This window comes from Sardina pilchardus, chromosome 22, assembly GCF_963854185.1.
Source record: "Sardina pilchardus chromosome 22, fSarPil1.1, whole genome shotgun sequence".
Lineage (NCBI taxonomy): Eukaryota > Metazoa > Chordata > Actinopteri > Clupeiformes > Clupeidae > Sardina > Sardina pilchardus.
This window is the reverse complement of record NC_085015.1, coordinates 22,615,345-22,639,017: the sequence shown is the minus strand read 5'-3', so window position 1 is coordinate 22,639,017 and position 23,673 is coordinate 22,615,345. Positions and strand designations below refer to the sequence as shown.

At 50.2% G+C, this 23,673-nt stretch overlaps 2 protein-coding genes across 2 annotated transcripts in view; one reads left to right on the top strand and one right to left on the bottom strand.

Moving 5' to 3' along the window:
• The window catches only part of LOC134070473 (lysine-specific demethylase 5B-B-like), a 7,316-nt gene extending 7,220 nt beyond the window's left edge, over positions 1-96 (bottom strand). Inside the window, exon 1 of the mRNA XM_062526851.1 lies at positions 79-96. Within this exon, the coding sequence (XP_062382835.1) occupies positions 79-96 (18 nt within the window). The remainder of the gene's footprint in view (positions 1-78) is intronic.
• trrap (transformation/transcription domain-associated protein) overlaps positions 1-23,673 on the top strand; it is a 125,718-nt gene that overhangs the window by 26,416 nt on the left and 75,629 nt on the right. The window contains exons 22-39 of the mRNA XM_062525848.1: positions 1,855-2,006; positions 4,315-4,514; positions 5,371-5,588; positions 6,302-6,499; positions 7,398-7,658; positions 8,419-8,580; positions 9,410-9,506; positions 9,847-9,968; positions 10,633-10,803; positions 11,140-11,208; positions 13,582-13,701; positions 14,156-14,275; positions 14,417-14,581; positions 15,016-15,197; positions 15,954-16,152; positions 20,190-20,318; positions 21,682-21,948; positions 22,685-22,891. Coding sequence (XP_062381832.1) covers positions 1,855-2,006; positions 4,315-4,514; positions 5,371-5,588; positions 6,302-6,499; positions 7,398-7,658; positions 8,419-8,580; positions 9,410-9,506; positions 9,847-9,968; positions 10,633-10,803; positions 11,140-11,208; positions 13,582-13,701; positions 14,156-14,275; positions 14,417-14,581; positions 15,016-15,197; positions 15,954-16,152; positions 20,190-20,318; positions 21,682-21,948; positions 22,685-22,891 — 3,039 coding nt within the window. The remainder of the gene's footprint in view (positions 1-1,854; positions 2,007-4,314; positions 4,515-5,370; positions 5,589-6,301; positions 6,500-7,397; positions 7,659-8,418; positions 8,581-9,409; positions 9,507-9,846; positions 9,969-10,632; positions 10,804-11,139; positions 11,209-13,581; positions 13,702-14,155; positions 14,276-14,416; positions 14,582-15,015; positions 15,198-15,953; positions 16,153-20,189; positions 20,319-21,681; positions 21,949-22,684; positions 22,892-23,673) is intronic.

Below are 23,673 nucleotides of genomic sequence, written 5' to 3'. Positions count from 1 at the left end.
CAGTGGGCAGGAAAGCGGGCAGTGTGTGTGTGTGTGTGTGTGTGTCTGGCAACAGGCAGCAGTCACAGGACGCATTACCGTGTGCAGCATTTGCATTTGCATTCGCATGCAAACATTCATCAAGCGTGCCAAAGGCTCTCGCCTACAGTTCTCTCTGGCATCAGGCGCTGCAATAGACAGGACTCCAGTCTAGTTGACTGATCAAAAAAGCCTGATTCAGGTAAGATAAGATAATTTACAAATAAAGAAAATGCCCTGAGATGCAAAACTGACTATAAGTACGGCTCTGTCCTGAACTCTCAAAACTGAAAACAATTGAATGATTTTCGCAGCCCTGAAATGCCAGTGGGAGTTTTAAAGGAGGACATCTGCTTCAGTAGAGGAACTGCATGGCTGAAGTGTGATTCACAGGGCAGAAGAACAATATCTAGCCTAGATCCTGAGGCAAGTTGAACAACATCTAGCCTAGATCCTGAGGCACAAGAGAGGAGTTTCCAGCTACATTTTAGTCGCTGTTCCTGCACGTCTGCTAAACAGAAAGGAGTTCTGATTCATTTTTCCAGATTACTGTCTGTGTGGACACCTTGTTTTCAGACAGCAGACTCTCAGAGTGTGTTGTGTGTGTGTGTGTGCGCGTGCGTGCGTGCGTGCGTGTGTGCGTGCGTGCATGCACATGTGTGTGTGTGTGTGTGTGTGTGTCCGCCCGTGTGTGTGTGTGTGTGTGTGCGTGTGGGGAGTCATGGTCTGGGCACTGAGACGCTTTGACGAATTGCCCGTTTTTAAAGCGACAATCCACACGGGAATGCCTGCTACATGTGTACAAGGCAAAGTGACATTTCAGAATAATGCCCCAGCCAGGCGAACAGCGCCCCGTTCTCCGGCTCCCGGGCTTCTGCTCCAAGGCTCGGAGACTTCAGCGGGCCGAGCTTAGCTTCCTAGAACTGCCGCTCTCGGGGGTCGCTCGCTCCCTCTCTTTCTTTTCTTTCTTTCTCTCTCTCTCTCTCTCTCTCTCTCTCTCTCTCTCTCTCTCTCTCTCTCTCTCTCTCTCTCTCTCTCTCTCTCTCTCTCTCTCTCGCCCTCTCTCTCCCTCTCTCCCTCCCAGTGCTCAGACCTGCTGTACAGCACCTAAGTACAGAGCTCAGCCTCCTGGGGTTTCTAATGTGACTATAAGGCTCCTCAGGTTCTTTGGCATTGTGCATTTCCTCACTTCAGCCTGAATGAAGTGAATGTTTATTGTCCCTAAAGGAGGTTGTCATGGACACAGCGAGTTCTGAAGTAATAAATATATAAATAATATAATGACTCGTGAAGTGTGTGGTGGTGAGGGGCAGGGCAGGACAGGGTAGTGTGATTTGGACTTGTGGTCAATGCATTCTTTTGGTCTGTGTCACCTGTACACCATGGGGCAGCTGTGGTGTACTGGTTAGCGCATCGGGCTTGTAACCGGAGGGTTGCCGGTTCGATCCCCGACCGGTCCACCACGGCTGAAGTGCCCTTGAGCAAGGCACCTAACCCCTCACTGCTCCCCGAGCGCCGCTGGTTGTGCAGGCAGCTCACTGCTCTGGGTTGTGTGATTCACCTCACTGTGTGTTCACTGTGTGCTGTGTGTTCACTAATTCGGTTTAAATTGGGTTAAATGCAGAGAACTGAATTTCCCTCACAGATCAAAAAAGTATATATTCTATTCTATTCTATTCATTTCATGAAATGTTCTGAAAAGTTTCTTTTGCCTCGGGATGCTCAAAGTCATTGTTCAGTGTGTGTGTGTTTGTGGCACAGTTTGTTCATTAATTTACATCTCTCCCTCTCTCTTTCTCTCTCTCTCTCCCTTCTCTCCCCTCTCCCTCTCTCCAGGCGATCGAGACGGCCCTGGACTGCCTGAAGAGTGCCAACACGGAGCCCTACTACCGCCGGCAGGCGTGGGAGGTCATCAAGTGCTTCCTGGTGGCCATGACCAGCCTGGAGGACAACAAGCACGCGCTCTATCAGCTCCTGGCGCACCCCAAGTAAGACAGCCAGCGCGCGCACACACACACACACACACACACACACACACACACACACACACACACACACACACACACACACACACACACACACACACACACACACACACACACACACACACACACACACACACACACACGCACGCGTGAACCGTGCCCCACCTGGGGCGCCACCTGCCCGATGCCAAATGCTCCAATTAATCAACATTCACGGAGCTCCCTCGCCCACCCTGCCCGGATGGCGCTCACAGCCCGCTGTCGCTCAAGGTTCCCCCGGTTGGCGGTGGTTTTGGGTGGGGCGTGGGCGGGGGTGCTATTGACATCATTTCCCCCCTCTGGCCCGGCACTCCATCTGTCTCCATCTGTAGCCCCTGACAGCACTGCGGGTGGTCCATGCTCCGCTTCCTCTCTTTCTCCCCATCAGTTTTTCTTTCTTTCTCTCTCTCTCTCTCTCTCTCTCTCTTTCTCTTTCTCTCTCTCTCTCTCTCTCTCTCTCTCTCTCTCTCTCTCTCTCCCTCTCTTTCTCTCTCTCCCTCCATCTCTCTCACTCACACTCTCCCTCTTTCTTTTTCTCCCTATCTCTTTCTCTCTCTCTCTCTCTCTCATGGCTGTGCACTGCCGCTGAGAGGGCTAATTACTCCGAGGCGTCTGCCTTGGCTGCTGCGGTGGTGTGGTGGGAGGGTTGCATTACGGTGCCATTGATTCCCCAGCCGGACCTAATTGACTTTCTCCCTCGTCTGTTTACCCCCAAACGCTCGCTCGTAACCCCTCTCCCCACACACACACACACACACACACAGCCCCTCCCCCTGGACACGGACTCTCCGCTCCGTAATGAAGAGTGTCAGCTGTGAGGCGGCCAGGCGGGAAGGGAAGTCATCTCTGTCAGATGTCTTGATTCATGACATCCCATCTTTTCACCTTTTCCCCCCTTAGTCTCCCTCTCCCTCCCTCCGTCTCTTCCTCCCTCCATTCCTCTCTGCCCTCCTCCCTCGCTCCTCTCTGCTCCTTGGCAGATGATGATGATGATGATGGTCACCGTGGAGAAAGGTTCCCTTTCAGTGGACAGAATGCTTTCCTAATACCGCAAATGCCACCAGGTATAATGGAGGCCCATTCAAGTGGCAGCCACGGTGTTATGAATTTGAATTGATTTGGCACTCTTCCCCTCTCAGTCACTCACTCCCTCTCTCACTTGCGCCCTCTCTTTCTCTCGCTCTCTCTTTCTCTCTCTCTCACTTGTGCACTCTCTCTCTCTCTGTCTTTCTCTCTCTCTCTCCCGGTCTCCCTCCCTCCCCCTCTCTTCAACCCCACTTCTGGGAAGCCGGGTCTTTTAAATAGCGATAATGAAATGGTGCAATCCATCACGGGGCGCGGCTGGCATTTGGCATTATAAAAAAGCGGGGCCGAGCGGCCGGGATGGAGCCCTGCGCTGCGCTCTCCCCGCTCTGTCCCGCAGACCCCATCGGAGCGGGTAAATAATGGCACGCCGAGTCAAATGCCAGCCCAGACACAAATAAAGACCTTCCATCCTCCGTTTGGCCACTTCAGGCTAGACAGCGCCACTGTGTCACCCGGCTATTTTTAGCTTCCCGAATCAAGACGGAGTGGAGGGGTGCGACTGAAGTCGACGGTTTTCTTTCTATGTAGTTTCTTTCCTTTTTTATTTATTTATATTTATATATGTATTTGTATATACACTAGTCACAAAAAGTCAGGGATATTTGACCATTGCATGCCTCTACCCAAATGCCCTACTTTCATGATCTAATACCACTGTAGCTGGAACTTTTTACATTTTCCATACATTTTCGAAAGCCAGATATCCATAACTTTTGAGTAGTGTATATTTATGTACATATATGCACACAATTATTTATTTTGTTCAAGAGCCTTGAGTCATGTATGCATTAGGCTGTTCGGAATGTAATGTCAACACAAACATGCCTTCAGTGGTGCAAGTGGTGCATAATTGGGTACATATTTGGATAATGTAGTCAAGTGTCTCTTGTCTGTCCAGCTTCTCATTTAATGCATCAAGTGCTGATGAACTAAGTGCTACTATTTTGGCAGCGCTTAAAGACATGTGCTTATTTGATTTGATTGCCTTTGCCAGCTGGAACTTGGCTACAGTTTCAATGCGTGGGGAAAAAAGAACATTTTGTTGTACACGATTATCTTTAAGTTTTATCAGTGTCTGTCTTGTTCCTCAATCCCCTTATCAGGTGACACTAAAAGCATCTCCCAGAGCATCGCTCTGTCTCTGTCTGCATCTAACGCGCCCCCCCTCTTTTCTGGATCCTTCCAGCTTCACGGAGAAGTGGATCCCGCCGGTGATCATCTCGCACCGCTACAAGGCGCAGGACACCCCGGCGCGCCGGACCTTTGAGCAGGCGCTCACCGGAGCCTTCATGTCGGCCGTCATCAAGGACCTGAGGCCCAGCGCCCTGCCGTTCGTGGCCAGCCTCATCCGCCACTACACCATGGTGGCAGTGGCACAGCAGTGCGGTAAGGCCATAGCTAACGCTAAAGTGGACAAACACACCTGAACAGTGGCTAACGCTAAAGTGGACAAACACACCTGAACAGTGGCTAATGCTAAAGTGGACAAAAGCTCACAGAACCAGTGGCTAACGCTAAGGTCAACAAAAGCACACACAACCAGTGGCTAACGCTAAAGTAGACAAAAGCCCAGAGAACCAGTGGCTAACGCTAAGGTAGACAGAAGCACACACAAACAGTGGCTAAGGTAAATAAAAGCTCACAAAGCCGGTGGCTAAGGGAGACAAAAGCTCACACAGACAGTGGCTAATGCTTAAGTGGACAAAAGCACACACACAAACAGGCACAAGGTCATGCTAGATGCTGTACAGAAGATAATAAAAAGTATAGAGTCCGTCCATTATTGTGCTCCCAAACACATTAAATGTTATTAGTCACGATAAGTCAGCACAAGATGGCTAGTCCCTGTTGTGTTCTAACCCAGATGTGCTGTACATTTGTGTTGGTGTGTCTGCTGTGCTGTGGTAGCTATTGTCTTGTGTTATGCTGGGAGGTGCTGAAATGTTTATTTGGAAGAAATGCTGTAAAACTGCCTGTTTTTGTTATGAGAAATTCGGCAGCAAACATCAGTCAGCATCTGTCAAGCATAAAAGTGCCAAATTGAATGAATTATTAGCACAAGCATAATAAATTACCCATTGTGTAACACTCACAGTTCCCGGGTTTTGAACAGCATGGTTCATGTTTTGGTACAAATTCACGCTGCTGTCTTTTTTGTTTTCAGCGTTTTCGTTTTAATTAATGAATGAATTAATCTTTTAATCTCCCCCCTCTCTCTCCCCCCCTCTCTCTCGTCCTCCAGGCCCATTCCTGTTGCCATGCTACCAGAATGGGAGCCAGCCCAGCACGGCCATGTTCCACAGCGAGGAGAACGGCTCCAAGGGCATGGACCCGCTGGTGCTCATCGACGCCATCGCCATCTGCATGGCCTACGAGGAGAAGGAGCTGTGCAAGATCGGCGAGGTGGCGCTGGCGGTCATCTTCGACGTGGCCAGCATCATCCTGGGATCCAAGGAGAGGGTGAGTGTGTGTGTGTGTGTGGGGGGGGGGGGGGGGTATCCTGGTACAGGCAACAGTGGGTGCAGTGCTTGGTTTAGGCTTCTGTCTAGTTGGCTTTGGCTTCTTTGTGTCTCTGTTCCATAATTGAAGAAGATTGCTCAATGGCCCTCTATCTACCATTTTCGCTTCATCTTTCAAATTGCGAAATAAGAGCATTAATGAAATGTGATGTTAGGAGGCGGATGACTTCTATTCAAGTGAAACCTACTGTTCAAACAATGAGATGGACAAGTTTGTAATAATTATCCAATAATTATATCATATTTAGCCACAAACTGTGCCGTGCATGCATTCTCTAGTCCCTCGGGTAAAGCAGTCCCCAGAGTGTTAAGTTGATGGAGTGTGTTTGCCGTGTAAATGGGGCAAGTCTGAGCGATGTTCTCCCCCCTCTCACTCTCTCTCTCTCTCTCTCTCTCTCTCTCACTCACTCACTCACTCACTCACTCACTCACTCACTCACTCACTCTCTCACTCACTCTCTCTCTCTCTCTCTCTCTCTCTCTCTCTCTCTCTCACACTCTCTCTCTCTCTCTCTCTCTCTCTCTCTCTCTCTCTCTCTCTCTCACGCACACACTCACACTCTCTCTCTCTATCTATCTCTCTCTCACTGTCTCTCTTTCTCTCCCTCCCTCTATCTCTCTCTCTCTCTTTCCCTCCTTCTTCCGCCCCCCCAGGCCTGCCAGCTGCCCCTGTTCTCCTACATCGTGGAGCGCCTGTGTGCCTGCTGCTACGAGCAGGCCTGGTACGCCAAGCTGGGCGGCGTGGTGTCCATCAAGTTCCTCATGGAGCGCCTGCCCCTCATCTGGGTCCTCCAGAACCAGCTGACCTTCCTCAAGGCCCTGCTCTTCGTCATGATGGACCTCACCGGAGAGGTAACGGCAGCAGTAACGTCAAAACCCAGACCGCCCACACGGTCTACTTTTTAAAAAGATGAAGGGAGAAAAACATCACTAGTATAGACACTAGGGGCAGAAACTGAATTTGTATAGAACGATAGGCTGATATTGATATTTAGAGAAAGTTAATAAGTAGAGAATAATATTTTCTCATCCCACGCTCAGCTTGAGTCTCTGCCCATGTGTCTGATGTATTGCTCATAAAGTCTGGCCCTCTATTTATCTTTTTTGATTAGTCGGAGTGGGGATCTGTCTTGATGGCTTGTCTAAAGAGACTTATAGCTCATGTAGAAATGCCGTGTGTGTGTGTTTCATGGGTTACTGGTTTGGCTTATTTTATTATGTCTGAGCTGCAACCAATCACTCTGCTGTTATTGTTCAGGTTCCTTATTACCCACTCTAGTAATAAATGACCATACAGCTCCTTTCACAGTGGTATTCATCTCAACAAGTCATACTGGAACTTGTAATAAATGTTAATTTATGTCAACAATAAAAAGTACTGTACCTAGTAGTGAGTCATGTAATCACACACAATTGTAATTCCAAAATTCAAGTGTTGACTGCCTAGTTCTCAGTCATAGCACATAGTCATTACGAGTTACGACGAACACATCTTATGGCCTGTACAGACTAAACGATTTTTTGTCTTTCACAATGATCTTTTACGATGGACTATGTCAGATTAGGCGATCAGAGAACCACAAAATCTTGCCGCGTCTCGGTCGCAAGAGTGGCCACATCACAAGATCATCTATCGTAGCCTTCTCGCCTTGTGTCGTCACAGTGTCAACACCGGAGTCGTAGGAGATTCCCCCCCCAAAATTCTGACGCGCTAGACTTTTTGGTCGTTAACGTCCTCTCGTCGTCACAGGTGTCTAACGGCGCGGTCGCCATGGCGAAGACGACGCTGGAGCAGCTGCTGGTGCGCTGCGCGACGCCGCTGAAGGACGAGGAGAAGACGGAGGAGCTGCTGAGCGCCCAGGACAAGAGCTTCCACATGGTGACCCACGACCTGGTGCGCGAGGTCACCTCGCCCAACTCCACCGTGCGCAAGCAGGCCATGCACTCGCTGCAGGTGCTGGCCCAGGTCACCGGCAAGAGCGTCACCGTCATCATGGAACCCCACAAGGAGGTGTGTGTGTGTGTGTGTGTGTGTGTGGGGGGGGGGGGGGGGGGGGGCTACTACTGTCTGGGTGTGTGTTTCTGTCTTATTTGCACATGTTTCTATGTAAATGTTTGAGTGTGTGTTTGGTTTTCATCTTTGTGTGTGTGTGGGCTACTATTGTCTGGATGTGTTTATGGCTTTTTTGCAGGTTTTTATGTGAATGTTTGAGTGCGTTGGTTGTGTCTTTGTGTGTGTGTGCTTGCTGGTTTATCTGTGTGAGATCCCGTTGGCACAATGGATGGTACATTTCTCTGTTCCCTGGGTACTAATAAGTGTTTAGAGGATTGTGTCAAAACATCACCTTATGTTTGCGGGATACTCCCACCGCTGTCTAATGCCAAGTCATTTTCTTTTCAAGGGAGCTGTCCTGACATCGCAATTGAACAAAAGCAATTTGCGACGCTAGTAATGGTCCTCCAGATGAAAGCATTGCTTCAGCCCCTCAGATACTGCACCCTTAATCCCTTTAAAAAGTATTGAAAGACAGAATTGGGCTCTAAGTTTGGACTGTGTTGCTCTTTATTGTTATGTTCATTTAATAACAACAGCAACAAACAACTTTAACACGTTTTTAACAGTATCAGATTCTAGACACCACCTTATATACATTGGAACACACAGCAACCTAAACACCATTTCACAGAACCACATTGAACAAGCCTGACAAACCCATCATACCACAGAGTTAAGACAACTAACCCCCCCTCTTCCCCGCTGCCCCCTGTAGGTCTTACAGGACATGGTGCCCCCTAAGAAGCACCTGCTTCGCCACCAGCCGGCCAACGCCCAGATCGGCCTGATGGAGGGCAACACCTTCTGCACCACCCTGCAGCCCCGCCTCTTCACCATGGACCTCAACGTCATGGAGCACAAGGTCTTCTACACAGAGGTGGGGGCTCCGCCGTCGCAAGCGTGATTTCCACTGCATTGCATTTGCTCGCGCTGGCGTGCCATTCATATGGAAATAGGAGTGTCTGGGATAATTAATCACCCTGGCATTGTTACTGAATGTCAATACTCATAGTTGTTCCTGACATTTTTATTTGCCCGTTGATTGGATTCTGATTGCTCACATTCAACATTTAGTAAATGCACACTGTTGTTCTGCAACGATGTTTGTACATGTTGAAATTATTATTGTATGGAAGGGGTTGTTGTGACTCAGTCATATTCTGCTTGTTATGCCTCTCTCAGGTCTTAAAGTCTGTAGGCATGGGTCGGACATTTTAAGACTTAAAATATATCAGCGTAAAAACACGCCACTGTTCGGCATAAATGGGTTGAAGAGATGTCTTGTTTCTCGTGGACGTTTGATGTCCTTTCCCATGTCGGCCTCATTTTATTATCAAAGTTGTGTATTGAATTGCCACAATCTCTCCGATCTGGATCAGTTTCCAGAGTAAACATGCTTGTCACCTGAGGAGAGAGGACTCTGATTGAGCTTGTGATCCTAGTCTGAGGCTCTGTAGCACCTAAGGGCCGGCTTTCCTCTGCCTGTGATGTTTTTAGGCTTGTTTTGGGCAACGTTAGGAGAGTGTTTATTGATCCTTCTATTGGAGCCTGAAGCTCCGGTCTCATTTGTTAAGGTTGCAGAGGTAGCCATTCTCTCTGGTACTGTTTGTTTTCTGTGTCTGCTGCCTGGTAAATTAGCCCTGTGTGTGTGTGTGTTTTGTGTGTGTGGTTGCTCACGGTGGTTTGTGTGCTTGTGTTCCCTCCAGCTGCTGAATCTGTGCGAGTCAGAGGACGCTACCCTGATGAAGCTACCCTGCTACAAGAGCCTGCCCTCTCTGGTGCCTCTGCGCATTGCGGCACTCAGTAAGTGTACACACACACACACACACACACACAAACATACACACACATACATACATACATACAGTATGTTATATGTGTGTGTATATATACATGCAGATGCGCTTTTGCAATATTAAAATGTCATACAAACACATTCTTTCACATATGATCATGCACAAACACACAAACAAACACAAGTATGTGTGCTCAACAGCTCCAACGAGGCCCATATGTGTTGGAGCTCTTGTGATTCCTCAGTAGTAATGTTGTTCCTGCATTGAAATAAATAAATGTGCCAAAGGCACAGATTGACTCATCTCATCTCCCCTTTCCTCTCCCTTTTCCTGTGCACTGTGTGCAGATGCTCTGGCAGCGTGTAACTACCTCCCCCAGTCGCGGGAGAAGATCATCGCTGCCCTCTTCAAGGCCCTCAACTCCACCAACAGTGAGCTGCAGGAGGCCGGGGAGGCCTGTATGAGAAAGGTCAGCACCAACACCACGTGTCTCTCTCCCTCTCTTTTTTTTCTTTCTTTCACCCTATCTCCCTTCCCCTCCTCTTTCTTGTGCTCGCTCTCTCGCTCCTTCTTTCCTCCTTTCTTTCTTTCTTCCACCCTATCTTCCCCCTCTCTCTTTCTCTCCCTCGCTCCCTTCGTTCTCCCCCCTCTCTCTCTCTCTCCCCCTTCATTCTTCCCTCTCTCTCTCTCTCTCTCCCCTTCTCCTTCGTTCTCCCCACTCTCTCTCTCCCTCCTCCCTCCTCCCTCCATCTCTGCCCTGCTATCACTAATGACTTCTGCCAGGGAAAATCGATACAGGATGGAGTGCGGCTGGCTGCGAGGCTCAGAGTAAAATGAATGTGGGCGCCATGCATCATGCGTGGCCGGCGGCCCGCCACCAGAGCCCAGTCCCCCCCCCCCCCCCCCCTCCCCCGGCCCTCCTCCTCTGTGCCTAATGGAGACGCACGGGGGCCCGTGGCCGCCCTGCAGATCAGGGGACCCACAGGCACAGCTGCCCCAGTGGCACCACACAGCAGCAATATTAGAGGAGAAGCTGCTTGGGATGAAGAAGGGGTGTGGGGCTCTGGTGGAAGGTGTCTGCTCTGCTCTGCACTGCTAAATGTATTCTTGTTTGTAACTTTGTGTGTGTGTAGTTCCTGGAGGGTGCCACCATCGAGGTGGACCAGATCCACACTCACATGCGCCCCCTGCTGATGATGCTGGGTGACTACCGCAGCCTCACCCTCAATGTGGTCAACAGGCTCACGTCAGTCACGCGCCTCTTCCCCAACTCCTTCAACGACAAGTTCTGCGATCAGATGATGGTGAGTCACCTTTTGAGATCCACTACCTCAACTCCATGACATCAGCAGACACAAATGTGTTCTTGGACACTGTTAGAAATCTGTCCACTGTACCTTCAATGTGTCGTGAAACCAAGTTCTAAGTCTTTACTTTTCAATTAATTCATTTAGCACTTTTATCTAAACGAGGGTTAACGTTGAAGCTACATTGCAAAAGAGACCTTGGAGAACAAGCGCAAACTACATTGCAGTTGCTATTCTAACACCATTTTCATTGGAGACCAGAGCATCTCCTGTTCATGACTTGTGAATGGGCTCTTGTCTAACTGCTTCTATGTGTGTATCTTGTCTCTGCAGCAACACCTGAGGAAGTGGATGGAGGTGGTGGTCATCACCCACAAGGGAGGCCAGAGGAGCGACGGCAGTGTGAGTACCAGCGCCAGCACCCGGGGGGAGGGCCAGGGTCACGTCTGGGGTGGGCCGCCAGGGCTGTGTGTGTGGGGGAGACGGGTGAACACTCAGGTGTGTGCGGGAGGAGGACGTGAACTGAACCATCAGGTGTGTGTGTGTGTGTGTTTGGAGGGGAGGGGGGAGGCTATCAGGTGTGTGTGTTTGCGGGGGCGGTGGGGGGAGGCTATCGAGGGTGTGTGTGTGTCAGATTTAAGAAGCTTTCCAGTGTGTGTGCTGACACTGGCAGGGAAACTCCTGGCCAGACGCTTCCCTCAGGTAGAGGGCCCAAGGACAAGAATCACTGTTCTGTACCGCTAACATGTGCGCTCTCTTCTCCCCTCCCCTCCACCCGCCCGCCCGCCCACTCGCTCCCCTCATCAGAGAGGTGGCTCTCCGGAACGTTCCCTCTCAGCGTAGCGCCAAAATGTGACGTGAAGTCACGAGTACATAAACCTCCCCCGGGAGTGTTCTACATCTAATTGATGACAGCGCGTCTGCTGAATGTGTGTGTGCGTGCATATATGTGTGTGTTGGTTCTCAGCCGTGAGGTGTGAAGTTGTATGCGGCCGTATTACAATCAATGATTAATTAGGCGCCAGCCTCCCCGAGGTCGGCTTGGTAACGAGCCTCGGGTGAGCAGGATGCTCGTTATCTCGTGGACAGATAACCTTGCGGAGGAGAGAAAAGGTGAGGAGGAGAGCGTCCACTGTCTCCTTCTGCCCCGTCGCCACTCGTTCGCTCTCGCTGTTCTTTGTGTTCCCTCTGTTCTTCTTCTCTCTCTCTTGCTCTCTCTGTCGTGCTATCCCTCTCGGTGTCATTCTCTCTCTCTCTCTCCCCTCTCTCTATGTGTCATTTTCTCTCTCTCTTTCTCTCCCCCTCTGTGTCTTTTTTTTTCTCTCTCTCTCTCTCTCCCCCACTCTCTGTCATTCTCTCCATCTCTTGCTCTCTGTCATTCTGTCTCTGTTCCTCCTGTCTTCTAATCAAAACACGTCGTAACGGTGTAGAAATTGGCCCCGTGCCCGCCGCTGCGCTGGCAGACGATCGCGGCTCGCAACGAAGCCCGGGGGGTCACCAGGGGTCACGGGGGAGGAGCCTCGAGCGCCATTAACGCGCAAGGACGGCATAATGAGGCGGCCGCGCGATTATTTCCTTTTCTTTCTTTCTTTTTTTCTTTCTTGGCGCTTTTCAAAGATAATGAGGGGAGCTAATGGCTTGATGGCACCTCCATGGGGCGATTGTCATGTGAATCAGATCGGGTCGTGATACAGAGGTGTCAACAACACCTAATATAACGTAATGTCCACCGTAGGTGCCCAATCTGCCAATGTCATTTTGTCATTCATAACTATGTAATTTTGTTGCATTTTCTGCTGGATCAGACTCATTTACACCTAAAGCATCCCAATGGTAGCCATAGTTGTTTTTACACAGAGTCTTAACAGTGCTCCCCTTAGTTTGTACCTGGAGCCCAGTACTGGCCCTGGAGCCCTGTCCAGTGGTCCGCCTGCCTCTCTCTAACCCCCTGCTCTCCGTTGTTTCCGTGTGCCCCCCCCCCCCTCCTGGCGCAGCCTGCACTGGAGGGCGCTGAGGTGAGCAGGTCCGGCTGGTGCTCTGCCAGCTCCGGCTGTGGTATGGTGGTGATGGTGGTGATGATGGTGGTCGTGGGTGACTCTTGTGCCTGTGGTGCTAGTGGAGTGCAGTGCTCTGTAGTTTGTCGTGTGTGTGTATCGTGTTGTTTTTGATTCTGGTGCTCCTCCTTACCCTGAGGAGGAAACCTTGTCCCTCCTCTCCCCTACCCCCCCTTTTGCCCCCAAGTAATGGTACTGACCCCCACCCCTCAATCCTAAAGTCCGTTGGTTGAGGCAGTGTTAATTGCCATGTGTTGTGGTGTACGTGTTCGTATAATCTTTTCTACAGTGGTGTGATTGGTAATAACCAGCGGTCACCTGTGTCTTTACCCCATGTCTACTGAATGCCGTTTATTTGACCTAGCTTGCTTTCCGTAACCCATCGTGCCAGTGAGCTCCGACTGTCTCCGTATCTATCTGTCTTATTTATCTATTTCATTATATATATATATATATATATATATATATATATATATATATATGTGTATGTATATATATTTATTTAATTATATTTATTTATTTATTGTGAGCTTTTCAGACAGACTATGAGCAGTCGTTGTTACCCACCTAGTAACATCCCCCTTTTTCCCCCCCTGATCTCCCCTTGCTCCAGTGTGCCAGTAAGAGAATCTGACTGTAGCCTAAACCTCCGCTGCACACGGCTAACCATCGTCCATCTCCTCCACTCCTCCCTGCCCCCCCTATTCCTCCCCCCCTTCAGGAGATGAAGATTTGTTCGGCCATCATCAACCTCTTCCACCTGATCCCCGCCGCCCCGCAGACCCTGGTCAAGCCCCTGCTGGAGGTGGTGATGAAGACGGAGAGGGCCATGCTCATAGAGGTACAGTACACCTGCTCCACGCTCTCCACTGTGTTAGAATGACCTCACTATCCCCTAACTCAGGCTATCTTGACCAGTTTACTCATTCTAAGCGGTCCTTATGACTAGTATTGATATGGGTAGGTTGCACGATTTCCCCATCTCTATTGACTGTTATTGGATTGACCTCACTATCCCCTAACTCAGACTATCTTGACTAGTTTACTCCTTCTAAAGTCTCTGCTGTCCTTATGACTAGTATTGATATGGGTAGACTGCACAATTTCCCAGCGCTATTGACTGTTATTGGATTGTAGTTGGTATGACTTGCTACCATGCTGTGTATAGATATTGTATTTCTTATCTTAGGGGTGAAGGTACGCTTTACTGTGCTGAAGTTGGTCCACAGAGCTCAGCTGTTGTGTTTTAAAGTGTGTGTGTGTTTGATCTTAACTGTGTGTTGTTGTGTTTTCAGGCGGGCAGCCCCTTCAGAGAGCCGCTCATCAAGTTCCTGACGCGGCACCCGTCTCAGACCGTGGAGCTCTTCATGATGGAGGCCACGCTCAACGACCCGCAGTGGAGCCGCATGTTCATGGTAGCACCTCTGAACCCTCCGATTACTAAACCCCTTGCACAGAAATACATGAATGAATCAATGTATTAGTCCCCAGAGACCAGGAGTTGTGTTGTAACGAGCCCTGGCATCTGCCCCCCCCCCCCCCCCCCCCCATTGCAGAGTTTCCTGAAGCACAAAGACGCCAAGCCCCTGCGGGACGTGCTGGCCTCCAACCCCAGCCGCTTCGTCCCCCTGCTGGTGCCCCCGGGCACTGCGCCCACCGTCCGGCCCGGCTCCCCGTCCACCAGCACCGCCCGCCTGGACCTGCAGTTCCAGGCCATCAAGGTGATTAAGGCCATAGAGAGAGGCCAGGGGTCCCGGCCCTATAGGGTCCTTTGACGTTCTTGAGGGGGAAAATCAGTGTAATGGTATTGACTAAGGAGCTTCTTTCGGTATCTTAGTTACTGAATAGTATTCATGAACTGGAAGGCTTACTGTGGGGAGAAAACGTATTTGATACCATGCTAAAGTTGCCTAAAAAGAGGAATATAAAATCATCATTTGACAATTGATCTTAGTGTCTTAATTAAAAAAATGAGTAAAAATAAAACCGCTAAGTACACCAATTTTCTTTGTGATTGAAGCCCAGTAGAAGATTCTGTGAGCAGCGTCCGGCACCATTACCTAGAATATCAGAGTTTGGTTCACTGACTGATCCTGACAGGACTTTAACGTTCTAGAGGAGGTGTTTAACGGTTCCCCTCTCTCCCCCTCCCCAGATCATCAGCATCATCGTGAAGAACGACGAGGGCTGGCTGGCGGGTCAGCACTCTCTGGTCAGCCAGCTGCGGCGCGTCTGGGTCAGCGAGGCCTTCCAGGAGCGCCACCGCAAGGACAACATGGCCTCCACCAACTGGAAGGAGCCCAAGCTGCTGGCCTTCTGCCTGCTCAGCTACTGCAAGTGAGTCTTACACACACACACACACACACACGCACACACACACACACACACACACACACACACACACACACCTCAACATACACACACACACACACACACACACACACACACACCTCAGCATACACGCACACACACACACACACACACACACACCTCAACATACATGCGCACACACACACACACACACACACACACACACACACACACACACACACACATACACACACACACACACACGCACACCTCAATGTACACACACACACACACACACACACACCTCTCTCACACCCCCATCTCTAGTACGTGTTAAGGTTGTGGCCTTGCTGGTTAAATGATGTTGGATTGATCACAGAGAAGGGTTTTGTTTATTTCATTTTGGTTTAGGTAATTTATTTTCCGGCCTGTGAAATAAATCTTTTTTTGGTTTCAATTTTATTATTAAATTCCAACTGTCCAAATGCTGCGTAACTATTTCCCATGATGCAGAGCTCACGTTCTCTCGCGGTGGCAGTATGATTTGTCAAGCGAGCACCGGCGTGTCTCATTACGTTGATCTATAGTTATGTCTACTGTCAAGTCAATTCCTCTATCCGCTCAAATCCAAAACGCGCCTTTTTTTGCCTTTTTTAAAGTCGCTCACGGCCTCCTTCTTCCATTTCTCGGTGCCAGGCGGAACTACTCGGAGAATCGAGCTCAAAGCAGAAAACGCGCTTTTCGCTTTTTTAAAGTCGCTCACGGCTCCTTCTTCCTTTTCAGGCGGAACTACTCGGAGATCGAGCTGCTGTTCCAGCTGCTGCGCGCCTTCACCGGCCGCTTCCTGTGCAACATGACCTTCCTGAAGGAGTACATGGAGGAGGAGATCCCCAAGAACTACAGCATCGCCCACAAGCGCGCCCTCTTCTTCCGCTTCGTCGAGTTCAACGACCCGCACTTCGGCGACGAGCTCAAGGCCAAGGTGAGAACCCGCCCCCAGCAATTTCATTTTTGTCTCAAATCATAGCCATCTCCCTTTGATCAGTTTGCTGCTTGCTCCCTGAATACATTGTGAAAAAATTCGGTCTCTGGCGAGACACCAACAAGATGTTTAGGGGAGGGATTGGGGTTAGTGAGCATGATGCACATATGGGTTAGGGGCAGTGAGAACTTGATTTAGCAGCATGCATTGGAAAGTAGTGTGTTGTTTGTTTACGCGGAATGTCAATAGAAGTAACATCATTCAGGATCTCATCGTGCACCTTTAAGTACCGCATGGCGTCTTGTAGTCAGGGCTGGGCACGACCCCTATGGTCAGCACTGGTCAGCCTGTGGCACTGCTTCTGTTTTGTATTTTTCTGTCATTTGTTATTTCAGAATGCGAAACTGTAGGGAGTTTGACTTTGCAATGACCCCCATCATCTTGCAGTTATTTATCACAAGTATGACTGCATTGTGTGACTTTAGCAAGCATATGCTGTGTGTGTGTGTGTATGTGTGTGTACACTCTTTGCGCACAGAGTGTGTGGGTCATTGAGCGCATAAAGAGTAGGGCACAGACGTGGTGTGGAGCACGTTTTTCAGTCATGCTTCCGTGGCGATGTGTTCCTAATACTTGCACGGAGGACGGCCATGGAATACACACACACACACACACACACACACACACACACACACACACACACACACACACACACACACACACACACACACACACACACACACACACACACACACACACGGTCTAGCATGGACACATTCAGCTAGCCTCTGACCACCTTGAGGCCTCCTCAGCTCCTCAGCACCTCCCCCAAACATTCGTCTCCATTCTAGCCGCCTGTCACACACACATTTTGGAGTGAAAGCAGCGAAAAAAACCTGAAAGATTCATCACTCCACCACCATGAATCTGTTTGGTTTTGGATAAAGATTTTTTTCACCCCTTTTCCCCATCGCCTCGCAGCGTTTGAATCTCATCATCAGGTCCCCCCGCTGCTCGCTGAAGTGTTTCGGGTGTTTGCCGTGTCAAAGGCGCGGCGTGGCACAGCCATTATTTCTGCACTTAATCGCCGCGCCGCCCCGGCCCCGAGCAGATGTTGGCTCTGTGTGCCCGCGCCCCCGCTGGCATCCCGCTAATTGACCCAAACGGCTTCTTGCAAAAAGACCCCCCCCCCCACACACACACACACACACACACACACACACACACACTCCTTCCACACTCCGCCACAGCGGGAAGACTGTAACTCAACGCACTCAACACGCTCGCTATTGCCTGCGCGAACGCAATCGCTGAATGTCCTCGAGAGAGATTGCCGACCTGCTCCGTGCTCTTTTCCCCAACATGTTAAACAACGAGCGCAAAAGTCCTAACGAGTCCCTCTAACTATGCGAGGCGAGATAGAGAGACGGGGGCGGGGGGAGAGAGAGAGAGAGCAGACAGTCAAAGACGTGGTCTGAATGCGTGTGGAGATGGAGATCGTCTCTCGGCTCCCTGGAGCTTTAACAGCTGGGCTCTTTAGCGTAGCGCGTGTGTGTTTTTTTGTATTTTTAGCACCTCGTGTGTGTGTGTGTGTGTGTGTGTGTGTGTGTGCACACGCTGTGGCTAGAGGGTTTGCCTCAGCATAGTAGATAATGACTCGCGCTCCTTAGCGGCGCTAGTAGCACTAATGCTAATGGCTAGCCTCAGTGAAGGATGGGAGCTTGTTAAGAGGGATGGGGATAATGGAGACGGCACCTGCAGGCAGAACACACTGACCCACCCTCACAGCACCCCAGGGACCGACACGCATATAAACACACACGCTCTCAGAGAATGACGCACGCGCGCACACACACACACACACACACACACACACACACACACACACACTGAATATCTCTTTTCATTCATTCTCTTTGTTTCTTTCTCCATCCCTCTTACACACACACACACACACACACACACACACACACACACACACACACACACACACACACATTCAGAGAGGATGCCAGCTTCAAAAAATGGAGAAGAACTCTCCTCGTATAATGAGCGGAGCTGCAGGGAGAGCGGAGGAGCGGACGGCCAAATTGCAGCTCTGTTTCTCAGGCCAGTGACACGCGCCGCCCGGGCTGCGTTCCCCCCCTCACGACTCTGAAGGGAAATAATGGCGGCGATTTTCTCGTGTCACAGTAGACCCTCCGAGGCGGCCTTGAAGGGGGCGGGAGAGAGAGGAGGCCGCGGGCGCGGAAGAAAAAGCCCTTTACAAGCGCGGCCAGTTCCCTAGCAACTGTGGCGAAAGTTCCAAGAAGCCTGGCATAAAATACATTTTCTTTTTCTTGTAACCGAGACAGAGATCCTTGGGAATACAAACTCTAGTTTGTGTGTGTGCAAGTTTGCCTGTGTGTGTTTGTGTGTGCCAGTACGCCTGTGTGTGTGTGTGCGCGCGTTTGTGTATGCGATACCAGGCCCGTGTCGCAGAGTAAACTCGGGCGATAATAGACGGCGACAAATGTTCCCTTCGAGGCCTGTCTCACCACACATCACTGCTCTCCACTTCTCCGGCTCGCTCACTCACCCCCAACCCCACCCCTCCCCGTCCCCCAAACAATTTCCACTTTAACAGCTGTGTCAAGGTGGCAGCGGTCCTCCGAGCTCATCTCCCTCCTCAGTGCAGTCTCTCTCCCTCTCTATGAGCTAGCATCTTTCGGGCCTGTTGCGTTGTCCTATCTGTGAAGGCCGCAGTAGCAGTGGCGGTAGTAGCAGTAGCGGTAGCTCTGGCCAGTTGAGTGGCCTGATGAGAGCGTCTCTGCTAGCGCGGTGGCATTAGCATAGCGAGTGCGCTAATAGCGTGTCAACCGTGATGGATCTCCATAAGGGCGCCACACACTATAGGTACCGTACCCTTCCCCCTGGTCTTGGGTATCAGTGTGATGCTCCCGACCAATCGCTCCTTCTGTCTATCCTCTACTCGCTCTCTGTCTATTTCTCTCCCTCTCTCTCTCTCTCTCTCTCTCTCTCTCTCCCTCTCTCTATTTCTCTTTCTCTCCATTTCTCTCGCGCTCTCTCTCCCCCCCTCTCTCTCTTTCTCTCCATCTCTCTCCATCTCTCTCTTCCCCCCCCTCTCTCTCTCCATCTCTCTCTCTCTCTCTCCCTCTCTCCCTCTCTCTCTCTCTCTCTCTCTCTCTCTCTCTCTCTGTGTCGCTGCTTCTTAATGGCTTCATTCTGCCAGATGCTGCTGTAGCGCTGCGCTGCTGTGGATGATGCATGGGGCCCGGCGAGGTGCAGCTGATGAATGAACGGCGCGCTGTGACAAGTCTAGTCACTCTTATATATTCTCCCCCTGCTTAGCCGCACGACCATGTCCCCTACACGCTGTATAGCCTGTATCAAAGTGTGTGTGTGTGTGTGTGTGTGTCGGGTGCGGGTTAAGCAGTGCAAATGTCGGTGTGTGACCGTACGCAATAACTTTTTGGAAAACACCTAAATGTGGAGATGGAGGACGGTTAGTCTATGCTCTAAAAATACACTGCGTGCTGACTGAGAGACCATTCATATACATGTCCCTGTATTTAGCCTCATTAGTTAGCTTGGTTCAGCTCCTATTTAACCACACAGAAATAGCCTAATGGAGCCCCATTAAACCAGTATAATAAGGTGCCTGTGAGCGGGAATGTGTTCCAGGCCAGAGTAGCACCAAATTAGATCCCTTTTAACGGCTGAGTAGCATTTGAGTGGTACAGTACATAGGTGGGTGGAAGTGCGGGTTGTGAATGTATGATCCGTAATTAAAGCATGTTCATAAATGAGTGTGTACATTTTACAGGTTTTTTTTAGCCCACACTCAAAGCTAGGTGAAAAAGCAGGGTTACTATTGATCAAATGTAATTACAGTAGAAATGTATAACTCTTTTTTTGAGCCTGTGCTTCTCCATTCATACTTAACTTGATAATATGTCAGGAATTGATTTGAGAGTTGATGTAAAATCTGTGTGTGTGTGTGTGTGTGTGTGTGTGTGTGTGTGTGGTCCCTGTAGGTGCTGCAGCACATCCTGAACCCGGCGTTCCTGTGCAGCTTTGAGAAGGGCGAGGGGGAGCCGCTCCTGGGCCCGCCCAACCCCGAGGGAGACAACCCCGAGAGCATCACCAGTGTCTTCATCACCAAGGTAACTGAGCCCGCACCGCACCGCACCGCACCGCCCAGACCTGACACTCCCAACCCAGAGCTTCATACATCAATCCCCTCTACACACACACACACACACACTCACACACCCATTTGCTCTCTTCTCCCCTCTTCTTCAGTCCCTCCACCCCTTTAGGCGGAGCTGTCACTCCCTTCTCATCAAAGCGCTCATTTGTCAAGTCGGAGTGAAGTGTCTGTGTGTGTGTGTGTGTGTCTCTGTGTGTCCGTGCGTGTGTGTGTGTGTCTGGCTGAATGTGTGTTTGTTTGTGTGTGTGTGGCGGGGGCCTTGAAATGTCACCGCCGCGCCCCGGAAAGGTCAGCGTGTTTTGTTGTGTTGCGGCTCGTCTTGGGCTGCCCTCCCTTAAGAGAACGGGATTAGAGCATTGACAAACGCCCCTATTGACGCCCTCCCCCCCCTCCCCTCTCTTCCTCACCCCGGATCGATTTCTCCTCCTCCTCCTCTTCCTTCTTTTTCCTCGTACTGATTAGCCGTGATGGAAAACAGCCCCACGTCCCTGCCGCCTAATGCAGAGGGCTCTCGGCAGAGCTGTGTGTGTGTGTGGAGAGAGTGTGTGTGTGTGTGTGTGTGTGTGGAGAGAGTGTGTACTGTGCGGATTAGCCACAATGCATATCTTTTGTCTGCTGCCTGTGGCTTGGCTTTTGTCACTGACTGAATGGCAGATTTGAGAGGGCCCCGTTGAGACTGCTTATCTGGACGGCCTCTCAATAGCTCTGAGAGTGGACACTGGAGTGGAAAAGGGGCTTTGGCCCCTTGTGATTTCATCCCCGTGGTCACGGCTCAGCGGTCACTGTCTACCTGTTCAGCGACAGCGCTCGATTCCGCAGCCTGGCACGAGATGTGGACGGTTTATACTTTGCATTTATGTGTCCATTCACAAAGTGGAGTTGTTCTTCTGAAGGCTTTCGAGAGCCTCCAGACACCAGCTAAGCTTGCACTCCCAATAGCGCCATTGTGTTATGATCACTGCTGCTCTGTTCAATAATCTATGTAGCCTTGTAGCCCAACTCCACATGACCTTTTGGCTTGGATACTGATTAGCCTCTTGGTTTGACCCCTGACCCCAATTTTTATATCACTGGGTGGTGTCAACGTCAAATGTCAGGCCCACGGGTCTCCTGTTGACCTTCATGTTGTCGTTCTCCCCTCTGCTCACAGCCTTAATCATTTTGACCTCTCGTTCTCTGACCTCCTCTCCCCCGTGTGTCCCTTTTGTTTGCTGACCTCTTGACCTGACCTGAACTGACCTGACCTTTTCTCCTCCTCCTCCTCCTCCTCTTCCTCCTCCTCGTCCTCCTCTTCCTCGCTCGCCGTGTGGGCTCAGGTGCTGGACCCGGAGAAGCAGGCGGACCTGCTGGACTCGCTGCGCATCCAGCTGCTGCAGTTCTCCACGCTGCTGGTGGAGCACGCGCCGCACCACATCCACGACAACAACAAGAGCCGCAACAGCAAGCTGCGCCGCCTCATGACCTTCGCCTGGCCCTGCCTGCTGCCCAAGGCCTGCGTGGACCCCGCCTGCAAGTACAGCGGCCACCTGCTGCTCGCCCACATCATCGCCAAGTTCGCCATCCACAAGAAGATCGTGCTGCAGGTGAGCCCCGAGGGCGCTAACGGGGGGTTGACCCTGAGGGATGCAGGTGTGGGTGCAGTACAGAATTGTTAGTATTCGGGGCTTTGAGTAGAATTGTTTTTTTAGTTTTTGTCCTAGTGTTTGGGGTGTTTATATCCGTTTTCTGAGTGCAAAGCTGTATTTTTGCAATATGAGTCATGGTTTGTGGTCGGAAGGAAGGGTTCTTTTGTCAGGCGGAAATAGCATCCACAAAACCCAATTTTTTTTTATAGACCGCATTGTTTTATTAATATCCATGAATGGAAAAAAACGAACCGCTTTTCTGCACTTTCCCAAAACAAGTCCGTTCAAAAGGTTAAACTAGATGCCTTAAGCCTAGCAACTCCCCTCAGACCATCTCAGATCCCTGCATCTTCATAATAAGGCTCTTTTATCTCCTCACCTCCTGTTGTTGTGTATGTGTGTGTGTGCGCAGGTCTTCCACAGATCATCTCACACCCCTGCATCTTCATAATAAGACTCTTTTTTTTTATCTCCGTGTGTGTGTGTGTGTGTGTGTGTGTGTGTGTGTGTGTGTGTGTGTGTGTGTGTGTGTGTGTGTGTGTGTGTGTGTGTGTGTGTGTGTGTGTGTGTGTGTGTGTGTGTGTGTGTGTGTGTGTGTGTGTGTGTGTGTGTGTGTGTGTGTGTGTGTGTGTGTGTGTGTGTGTGTGTGTGTGTGTGTGTGTGTGTGTGTGTGTGTGTGTGCGCGCGCGTGCAGGTCTTCCACAGCCTGCTGAAGGCCCACACCATGGAGGCCCGCTCCATCGTGCGGCAGGCCATGGCTATCCTGACCCCGGCCGTGCCGGCGCGCATGGAGGACGGCCACCAGATGCTGACGCACTGGACGCGCAAGATCATCGTGGAGGAGGGCCACACCGTCCCCCAGCTGGTGCACATCCTCCACCTCATCGTGCAGCACTTCCGGGTCAGTCCGGCCTCGTCCCCCACTGCCCTCTATCCGTCTGTCCGTTGTTTCTAGTTTATGTGTGATAAACACATAGTTATTTTTGTAGTTTTATATAATTCGTATACCTATGTGCTTATAGTTTGTAGTGCAGATTGTATGGTGTTGTTGCCTTGTTTTATGCATGTACATTTTTTTTAGTTTTTTTCCCCCCGTTTTTTTATAGCCTTTTTTTTTATAGCTGCAGTGTCTTACTCACTCTGAGCAAAACAGTAGGATTGTTATAGGTTGTGTGATACAATTATTTTATAGTTTTATTTAATTAGTATATTTTGTATACCTACGTGCTTATAGTTTGGAGTGCAGATTGTATGGTGTTGTTGCCTTGTTTTATCATAACCGTTTTTTTTCCGTCTTTTTTTGTAACCGCTTCAGTGTCAATTTCTGACGCACTCCGAGCAGAACATTGTGATTTTATGCCGTGTTGTTAAAGATTGATGATATGGATGGAGTGTGTGTACTACTTATTCAAGCGATACGGGATCTCAAACTCAAGTTTTGATAATGAGCTACAAGATCTAACATTGGTACACACTCAGAGTAGGATTTTTTCTGCCATGTTATTGAAGATTGAGATCCACTCACTGGGGAAGAACAAGAAGTTTGCTCTGTTCTCAGCAAACCCAAGCTTTTGGTAATGACTTACAAGATGTAACGTTGTGTTAAGAGAGAATCGTAAAAAAGCTGGAGCGGAAACGAGGTTATGAGAATCCAAGACTGATGGAGCAAGAAACACTCCCCTG